A 10,856-nucleotide genomic window follows, 5' to 3' on the forward strand; every position below is an offset into this window, starting at 1 on the left:
GAAAACTTTATTTCACAATAAAAAAACCAAACGAAATAACAATAGTACTTTTTAATAAAGCTAACAATATTCTACAGGAGTGTTATTTATAACACGTGTAAAAATTATAAAATCAAATAAAGCTATTTTTTCGGATTTAGCAGCATATTTAAAAAAAAAATCAACCAGTTCTTCATATTAAAATCTCTATTAAGTAGGTGTATAAAATTGTCCATTTTTTATAGTTATTACAAAAAAATTAACTTAGTCCAAGCTGGTCCAAGGGGAGCTAATTTAAACTGTTCAAAATTGTGCTAATAAATAATTATCACTAAATAACGGGGATTTAACAACACTTCTTCTTTGGTGTTGATTTTGATTTATCTAGAACCAACGAGTGATCTGGTAAATTTGGAAGATGAGGTCTCGGTATTCGTTTTGCTATTAAATAATGAAGTTATATCAATTTTTAAAGTCAAAAATAGCTTAGAACAGAGATGCCAGGTCGCGAAAATGGAATTTCCCTAGTTTCTCAAAACACTAAAAACAATAATATTTCCGTAAAACAATTACTTAGATGTTTGAAATTTCCCTCAATCTGGCATCACTGGCTTAGAAGCAACAGAGGACGCCACATTTTTTCAGGAATTTCAAATGACGCCATCTATTGTTTATTATAGAACAACTACCAATATTATTATCTCTAACTTACAAATATCTACAAAAAGTTCCGTAATGTTCACGGCTGTAAGAGCGCTAGATTCAACAAAAGCTGCTCCAATACTGTCTGCGTATGATTTGGCAGCTTTATAGGAAAAAAAAATTAAAAACTTTAATGTTATTAAATTTTTAGTCAAAATTGAATAGCACCAAAAGTATATAATATCTCTCTAATGAGAAAAGTCTAAGACAAAATGTAAAATGTAGCTTTTCAATGGGCACGATTTTTCAGTCTAATGATGCAATATATAAAATTAAGCTGTTTAGATATTTTTGTTTATTTATAAATTATATTTTTCCAATTAAATAGTAGTAGTATTATATTTTCCTCAGAAAGTTATTTTAAAAAATCAGCGGGAACCGGTGAAGGTAGATGTTTCAAGCGAATAACATTGACAATATAGAGTGTTGTCGTCTTAAACCCTGAGACGTCACCATTGTAATTTGCCTATTGATAAAAAACTGTAACTGTCATGGCGGCCACTATTAACACTACAGCTGTGACGTTACAAGTTTTCAAAATAGTATCAGACGACAACACTCTATAGGAAGATGAATACTTCTTTCTTACAGTTACATTGAATACTTTTGACAACACTTACTTGATTTAACAACTTCACGATTATCACTCAAGTCAATTTTATTTCCAGCAATGGCCAAAACAATATGACTAGGACCATGTAGTTGAAGCTCTTTTACCCAACTTTTGACAGCGTTAAACGATTCCTAAAGTCATTAATTTCATATTTAATCGCTTTAAAAACTATTACATGAGAAATACCTTCTTATATCCTCTAAAAGTTTTTCAGACATGTTGGAACAGATTGAAATTTAACAAAACATACGTAAGAAAAATCTATTTACTTGAGAGGTAATGTCATAGACTATAACAGCGGCACCAGCTCCTCGATAATACATTGGTGCTAAAGCTCTATACTACAATTTACAGGAAAATGTAAGTTTTACATGTGGTTAAAAGAAAGTTTCAGATGATTACATACTCGCTCCTGACCAGCAGTGTCCCAAATGTTAAATTTGTACGTATAATTATCGACAATTATGCTTTTCGTCATGAATGAAGCTCTAAAAGGCAATGTTTATTTAAATCTTTAAAATTAAATATTAAACATAAAAATACTTACCCTATAGTACTTTCATTTGATGGGTTAAATGTATTATTAACAAATCTTTGTACAATACTAGATTTTCCAACACCGGAATCCTAATAACGGGTGTTTACTGTTTAGTGATTAAAAAAAACAATACTAGGAAATAATATTTCAATTTTGAATAACTTACTCCAAGTAAACACAACTTGACTTCTTGATAGGCCATGGTTGAAATAGTGTGTAAATTAAATAATTAAAGGAATTAAAAGAGTTCCAGGTAAATGATTAAAAGGGGCGTGTAAACAAACGCCTCCTCTAAGATATTTGGAGTTGCAAAGTGTTATCTTTGGCCCTGAAAAGTGAAAAGCCAAGTCTTAAAGTACTCTTTAAAAATGATAGGATAAAATAAAATTACTTTTTCGTTATGCCTTAAAAAGACTCAAGTCTCCCCTTTCTTTTGATTAAGGAAATGAGTTTAGTCATTATAAAATATCTAATTTAGGAGAAGACAATCTCGAACGGAAATAAAGCATCCATTCCCCAAAGATTAAATCAAGGACAGTCACCGCCATCTGTTGCTCAAAACCGTCATATACTTAGCGCGATTTTCGAAATAGTACTTAGAAGAATAGAACTTACGTTAAGAAATAGGCCTTTCTAGAAAGTATCATTAGTCTTCTTGTTCTGATGTTGCTGCTGTGTCAAAGAAAACGTATCGATGACGTTTTACTACGAAAAGCCCTGGACATACAAGTAAATTCGACAAGGCACCCGGTTTTTGAGTATTTATTTATTTATGACAAAAAAGAATTGCTCAATAAGCCTCAGGTGGGGTTTTGTTTGAGCATCGCTACAGAAATACGCAAAAAAGACGAAACAAACGACTATAATAAATGAGCAAATTTGGAAATAGAAGTTGAGAATCAAGTAACGCGAGAGGAATCTTTAAAATGAAAAAAGGCAGAGACGTGGCGGCGGAACGTGTGGCGATTGGGGATAGAAACAATCTCTCAGGGAAGGGAATTCCAGTCATTAATAACACCAAGAATTGATCTATTTATATATAGAGCGTTGCCTCCGTTATATAACGGAGGCAACGTATAGAGATAATGTTTATATTCCGTCGATTTTTACCTTCGCTTCCGTTGCAGCTCTAGGATCAGAACCTGGCCCCCTCCCCTTAAAATTCAATCAACTCCAGGCGGTGCATTATTGGCTCCCTAAATATTACGTCCTCTTCACGCGATCAACGCGATTGACATCAGTAGCGGCGCTAAGGGTGGGCTGAGGTGGGCTTTAGCCCCGCTACATTTCTAAGAGGGGCCACATATTTATAATTAAGAGGCCACATATTTGAATTTATGAATCTTCTTAATCTCTAGAAATTTGATTTATTGATAAGAAACGTTTTACTGGAAAAAAAATCTTTCAAAATAATTCATTTACTCAAGAAGAGAGTAGACCATAAACAGATATAGAGGAAGGGGGCAGAAATTGAGAGAAAGTTGAATGGACGATAGAAACAAAAGAAAGGGGCTTAAGGGAATTTAGGGAAATACCCCGGGCATGCACGTGTCCCCTCCAGGTCTGATACAAGGTCAGTAGGGGGTCCAGTAAAAGGGACGAGAGCCGCAACAATAAAACGACCTTGCTCTTCTCGCTTCCTGGAAAATTTATAAGGGGTCACTAAAGTTGTAAGGGCCACCAAATTCTTAGGGGTCACAAAATAATTAGCCCATTTGTGAAAAAACCTTAGCGCCGCTACTGATTGACATTCACGTGAGAGACGCGTTAAATAATAACACCTCCTTTTCCATTTCCTCCCCCCTTTAGTTGATTCCACTGGTTCATGATGCGTCGCGACCATAGATAAAATATAGATACAAAGATAATTTAAACTCGTAGTCTCGTACCCTAGATTCGAATACTGAGAGCTTTCCCATTGACGGTTTTGTTCAGCCTTGGAAATAACGGTGGTCAGGTGGTCAAAGACCAGTTAATTAATTGCTCAGACCAGTTTATTTATTAAAAATTTGGGGGGTCACTGGTCACCGTGTCCAGTTTATTAATTCGAAATAATAACAAAAAAACAGAAGGTGACCAGTTAAATAATTCCAAATAATAGGATGACCGATTAATTCAAGGTTTATATCAATTTTGATTTCCCTATTCACTGGATTTCTATGTACAGCGACTCCGCTTATGTCGATGTTTTATGTAGAGTCCCTTCGCTCGCATCCCTCGAACGAGTCGAACTGTCTAACCCCCCTCTGGCCTCAAACCCTCAATCCTCTAGTCTCGCTTTCTCCCGAGTACGGTAGGCTACCTGGCTACGCGGTAACGGACCGGGGACTCTGGAGTTACGGGGCCCAGAGAAAGAGAGATCATACGGTTAATTACGAGGGTCTTCTAGGCTATGATAGTAGTCTTAGGTGAGACAGTACTATATTGTACTATTCTTGTGGTACTCATAAAATAAAGTTAACTATTTTGAATACGTGTAAAGTTAATGTTACCAACGTAATCTAACTTCCAAACATGTAGTATAGGTTTTTTTAGGCCTATAAATGATATTAGAACATTTTATATAAGACCAGTTTAATAATTCATAAGCTACGGGGTCACTGGTCATAAGGACCATTTTAATAATTCAAATGCTAGGGGTCACTGGTCATAAGGACCAGTTTTAAAAAAAACCTTATTTCCAAGGCTGGTTTTGTTACGAAGCGTTTACCCTTTTCCGGCACGTGACCTCAGAAAAATCGGGCTCCATCGGTTGCGGTAAGGCGCAAACCATGGAGCGAATTTTTTCTGAGTTCCGGCGGGAAGTGGGTAAACGCTATCGGCAACGAGCGAGAGAGTAATTTCGAATCTAGGGTACGAGTTTAAATTATCTTTGATAGATAGGAAACTTCAATGGGGCAACTGACTTTCACCAGATTCCCCTGACATCTAGTGACTGCGCCAGTTGGCTGTGTTCTCAAGAGCGTAGAAAGTATGTAGGAATTAAAGTTAGCGTTTTTGCTAATAAACTTATTTATGAAGGTAAATGCCTTCAAATATACATGAAATAGCGTGTAAAACAAACTAGAAATCTTTACTGAATGCTATTTCTTTGTGCTTATTTTAAATTTGTTTTCAGTACATGAAAAAAGTACTTTTAATACACCTAGCTCACTTAAGCCTTTGCAATTGGCATTGCGACATACATTCAGCCAATTTTAGTATAATTTAAATATTTTTTTAACATACCTTAACCTTGGATTAATAACAAAAGCTAAATAATTATAATTCATCATACTTTTTAATCCTAAGCTCGTATAAGTCATAACTTATGGAAGCCAGGGATTTTGGATTAAAAATATAAATTTATATTATTAATCCAAGCTGAAGCATTAAAGCAATGTTTATAGCCAAGGCTTACGCTGAGCTAAGAGTAGTACGGACTTCGTGTAGTGCGAACTTCACCAAATAATATTATTCGGGTGCCGCCACCAGATGTCGGACAAAATTCTGGAGTCACCTCTACAACATATAGTTTCCTATCTATATACGAAGTTATTTTATCTATGGTCGCGACTGACGGAATTAAAACATTATCTCTATACTATATATATATAAATTGATCAATTCTTGATAACACTACAGGAATAATGATTTAGACGCTGAGCGGAACGAACTCGGGGGCTTGGAGAGTTTGAGTATAAACTGAACTGAATTTCTACGACTACGTATTTCCAGAATTATCAACATCTGGTATTTCCAGAATTATCAACATCTGGTATTTCGAGACGAATGAGCTACGTAAAACAAGTTCAGCAAGCGTAGCTTATTTTTTGGAAAGGCCTATTAATATCGTAATGGTTTGTGTAACGGAAGAGTTATAACAGCTGCTATCGGCCAAGCGTATGAAAGCTAGATCCTCTGGTCTCTGGATGACATGATGGATAATTTATATTTGGCCTGCCATTGGTTAAAGACCTGGATGATATCAAAGATAACCTAGATGATATTTAGCACATCCAGAATTATATAACGAGCAGTATCCACCTCTCTATATCTTGGAGGAATAAAACAAGTATACTGACGGAGGGGTTCAAACGCGACTAGCGCCAACTGCATACGGAATTTCGCAACTATTCTCATTTTAAAGCATTGTTTTCGCGCCGTCTGGTTTGTTTTGAAACATTTCTAAATTATATGCGCCTTTTTCCAAAATGACTCGAATTTGTTTGGAGGAATAAAACAAACCAGACGACGCGAAAACAATGCTATAAAATTAGAATAGTTGCAAAATTCCGTATGCAGCTGCCGCTAGTCGCGTTTGAACCCCTACGACTCGCGCGAGTTCACGGTCACTGACGAAACCGATTTCGCAGCTCTTCGCAACTCCTGTATACTTGTTTTTATACTACTATGATATATCCTTAAAACATGTACCTTCGAAGACGACCGCTAATGTTTCAAAACACGTTGAGGGAAAAATACACTGCACTGGTAAATACATCACCAGGCTCGATGCCGATTCCATTGGGGGAGATTTCTCGCCAAATCGCAGATGTGTAAACCGCATCACCATATGCAAGAAATTCTGCACCTTTTCAAAAACCGCCACACTAACTTTCCCTTCTTGAAGGTTGATGACGCGTTCTTCGTCACGAAGTCATATCTACGAACAACGTTTCATCAAAGATAACATAGAACTCCATACCCTAGATTCGAATAGGCGATACTATAAAGTAAATTTGGTCTTAACCAATTTATGAGAAAACAAAATCACGTGACTACCTTTTCACAGCCAACTTCGATTCGGTAACTCGTGTAAATAGTTGGCCGTGCGACGATTAAAGGGAATATAACCTCAGGTATTTGGTGTGGAACACCAACGCTTGCAGCTCTGGCCGCTCTTGCCTTCGGCTTTAAAAATGTTTGGCGCCACTGTACAGGGACATTTGAAAAATTGAAGGGGTCTTCCGTAAAGATTGCTTTGCAGGTTATATCCCCTTTAAGAAAAAAAAATTCCTTCCAAATACCGCAGACAGCTAATTAACTTACACTTTTCTATTACAAAATGTTTTAAATAAAAAATCGATCAAAATTTAAACCACCATTAGCAAAAAAAAAAGAATAATAGTTCGCATTTCTTAGGATAGATGGCGCTGCAGTTCTCCACAAAGTCACGTGACTACCATCTTTTCAGCCCCCCTGGACTTTATAGTTTCGCAATTCCAAGAGTTTTGCGATTGATGGTTTCGTAACGAAGCGATTACCCACTTCCGGCAGGTGACCTCGAAAAATCGGCCTCCATCAGTTACTGCAGGGCGCTATCTATAGTTGGTTACCGTCGTAACTATGGAACTGATAGTTTCCGGCAGGAAGTGGGGAATCTAGTGTACGAGGTCTTTAATATCTTTGGTTTCAATAAAGAAAATGCTTTTATGGCATCTAGGAGCAACAAACACAACACCCCACACAAGGAGAACGCAACCCGTCAAAAGTCGTGGATTTTCTTGTGTACGTTTTTCATTGGCTAGAGCCGCTAGACGCTTTAGCGCCTGCTACCGTCGGAAGGGGAAAATTCGGAAATTGTCTTCCCCCCGCCCGTAAAACGTTCAGCGTAAAGGTTCGTGACGCTCGTCCAATGAAATTCGTACACAACCCTTCGTTAGCGTGTTTAAAGGTTAGCTGCGTTCTCCTTGTGTTTGTTGCTCCTAGATGGCATTAAGAGTGTTTATTCTACATTTGGCATCACGACCAGGCTTGGAAATAAGGTTTATTTCTAAACTGGTCTATTTGGCCAGTAACTCCCAACTCTTGAATTATTTAAGTGGTCACGTAGACCAGTTGGTTAATAATACGGTAGATAATTTAGAATTAATAAACTGGACACTGGACCAGTGAACCCCTAGCTTTTGAATAAAAAAACTGGTCCGAGCAATTAATAAACTGGTCTTTGACCCAGTGACCACCGCTTATTTCCAAGCCTGATCACAACTCAAAATTTACCTAGTCTATAGGCTTCGCGCGTAGTTTAAACTTTGGTCAAAAGTATTGCCGCCTACCGACTGAGTTTTAAATCTAATGTGTGAAAGCTGTCTGCTCATTCAAAATTATCTAGGCCGCGTTCAGTAACAGCAAACGGTTGGACCGTTGAATGCGCATTCGTTACTGTACGACTTTTTTCACTTCCGGGACTGACGTCACGTTTGCAAACGGAGAGTCAACGAAATAAGCGGCTGGAAGAGCCGGTTATTTTGTTGATAAACGCAATCGTGACGTCACAGCACGCGGGAAGGCTAGTTGCAGACGATATTTTATAAAATTGACAACAATCGTAAGAAAGCGTTCAACAGACGTGCCTTCACGATTGCAAACGGAGATCAACGGTTAATTAACAATTCCCCCTCCGTTGATATAAAAGCTGAACGTTTCAGTTAAAGCACATTCATTTTCAAAAAACGTCTGCTATTTCTTCACACATTTAGTGGACAGGTATTAAAGTAGATGGCGCTATCTTTTCTAAGATCGAAGCCTATTACCTCGCTTAAAGATGTTAAATGTAAATTTACACTGCGTATGGATTTTTACCACATCGATGAATTGATTAGAAAATCTATATACGACGGTCTTCGCCCTTTTTGCGTTTTACGTAATCATTTAAGCCAATCAGGAGACAGACGTATGTCGTTGACTCGATCCATGAAACGTGATTGCGCGAAAATAACTCGTGATTTTTAGAAAAATACCAGTCCTGTAATCACAACTCTAACCAAATTGATAAATATAAATAAAGGAAATTAATAAAATTATATAATCTAAATTTCACTGAAAGCTAGTCAAGTTTTAAAACGTTGCCCTTCAAGGCTTTAATACATTTTTTGAGCGGTGGCGCATGACCGACGCAGTGGCGTAGCTGGGGGGGGGGGGGGGGGGCGGTCCGCCCCGGGTTCCACCCATTTGGGCGTTATTTGGGGGTAACACCCAACCGTGAAAAAAATAAAAACTTACACAAACTAAAGTCTAGTAAGTAGCACACCATGATATCAGCCCCGGGTGTCACCCATGCTAGCAACGCCACTGGACCAACGCTATAATAACTAAGCCCCTCCCAGCCTAGCGACTGAAGCCAGACTACCCAGGTGGGGCGGGGAAGTGGTTAGCACTTTCGCCTCGCAGCAAGAGGAGCCGGGTTCGATCCCAACTTGTGGCACTGGGTGTAAATCCGGAACAACTCCTTCTGCGTTGAGTTTGAAAGTTCTCTCCCCACTGGTTTAAGGGGTTCCCCCCGAGAAATTCGGTTTCCCCTTCCATAAAAACTTGTTGAGGTTAACGGTAATAGTTAGTGTAGGGAGCTGTTGGCTTGCAGGGCTTGCAGGGCTTGTAACCACCCTCCTACGCATTGTAACCCGACCACCTGAATTAAAGGCTTTAAAAGTCGCTCGATGACTTAGGCCTAGGGTGGTGCTTTGGGTATTAGCCTAGCTGATTATTATTACCCAATGGTTGAAATGAATACATTCATGATAATATATACTCCTGGCTTTTTATCTTTTAAGACATGTACTATCAACTTCTAGCATGACCTATAATTTTAACTTAAGATAATATATACCTCGTACCGTAGATTCGAATTCTGTGCCTTGTTCGTGGTCAATAGCTACTTTTTCTCACTTCCTGCCGGAACTTCGAAAAGATTAGCTCCATAGTTACCATGGCTACAGCAGCCGATGGATGCAGTTTTCGGAGGTCACGTGACGGAAGTGGGTAATCGCTTCATTACAAAATCTTCAATCGGAAACTATGAAATAAAATAAGCTACGCTTGCTGAACTTGTTTTTATGTAGCTCATTCGTCACGAAAAACGTAAAAGTTCAGTTCAGTTCAGTTTATACTTAAAACAGGGTGCCTCGTCGAATTTACCCTTATGTTCAGGGCTTTTCGTAGTGAAACGTCATCGATAAGTCACCCGTGACGCATCAGCAACATCAAAACAAGAAGGTCAATGTTACTTTATAGAAAAGCCTATTGGAATCTAGGGTACAGAGTTCTTTATTATCTTTGTTGAAACTGAGTAGTATCGTAGAAATTTCGAGCAGTTTGAAATGTTATTACCCAGGCGATTAAGAGATTAATACTTAATAGTTTTGGCTAAAAAAACCACTGACCTTTCAAGCACTCGTTTCCATCGTCGATACTGACAAACGCCGATAGCGCATATTTTACACAGAATCCAAGGGATTTGTGTGTATTGGTTTCACGTACAGTGTAGCCGATGCAGCCGTGTCGTACATAACTCTACCAGTTAGGGTTATAAATTTCAATGATATCTAGTTTGACGCTACATTTAACGGCCTCGGTATCCCAATATACATTTTTTCTTAATCTGAGCCCAATGAGTTTTTTTTTATTCAAAGAAGGAAGAAATAAGAGCTGATTGAGTCTGAGAAGACCGCGAGCTCGGCGAATATCTGATTAATCAGGGCGAGATAGGTGTAAGGAATAGTTCTCTGTAGTACAATATTTGCTCCAGACGTACCCTGGTGGCCAGAATTGTCAAATACCGGAAGTCTCGATTTTACCGATACACGGGGGTGGGGGAATTGCAAAGGGCGTACAATCACAATTTCGTTTTATTCTGCTATTATTTGTACCTTTTAATACGCATGATTGATGAAATTATTATTTTTGTAAGCCAAGGACTATCTATTGAAATTTTGTTTACAGTTTGAAAGCCTATAAACAATTAAACGAAAAATTAGGTGATATACATAAATGGCTTAAAAACAATATAAAAGGACACTTACAGTATTTATTTCCCACAATTCACCAGGAAGCTCCAGAGCCACTGAAGTACTGACCACGATTGAATATTTCAATTTCAAATGTAATAAAACAAACCGTTGGAAAAATATTAAATTCGCCGAAAGCCGCCGCGAGATGGCAAAGTGCCAAGAAATCTTGTTCCGGATTTGTATCGGTAAAAGGGGTAAAATTGAGGGGACGGCAAAAATATCTGGCAGCCTCGTTTGAAACAAACATCTTCAACTC

General features: G+C 38.0%; 1 protein-coding gene across 2 annotated transcripts; it reads right to left on the minus strand.

Annotated features, from left to right (window-relative positions):
- Positions 1-36: 36 nt before the first annotated feature.
- On the minus strand, positions 37-10,097 carry LOC149953490 (ras-related protein Rab-22A-like). Of its 2 annotated transcripts, none has more exons than XM_090168866.1 (8): positions 9,974-10,097; positions 1,999-2,160; positions 1,842-1,921; positions 1,701-1,782; positions 1,564-1,635; positions 1,302-1,425; positions 692-784; positions 37-420 (listed from the first exon to the last, which is right to left on the minus strand). In XM_090168866.1, exons 2-8 carry the CDS (start codon positions 2,032-2,034, stop codon positions 326-328), a joined length of 582 nt encoding a protein of 193 aa, XP_090024992.1. In that variant the 5' UTR covers positions 2,035-2,160; positions 9,974-10,097; the 3' UTR covers positions 37-325. The 2 variants fall into 2 exon arrangements, with proteins under 2 accessions (XP_090024992.1, XP_090024991.1); XM_090168865.1 differs by lacking the exon at positions 9,974-10,097 and adding an exon at positions 2,224-2,363.
- Positions 10,098-10,856: the final 759 nt, after the last annotated feature.

The sequence above is a fragment of the Leiobunum rupestre genome, chromosome 3 (genome assembly GCF_980474605.1).
Source record: "Leiobunum rupestre chromosome 3, qqLeiRupe1.1.hap1, whole genome shotgun sequence".
Taxonomy (NCBI): domain Eukaryota; kingdom Metazoa; phylum Arthropoda; class Arachnida; order Opiliones; family Sclerosomatidae; genus Leiobunum; species Leiobunum rupestre.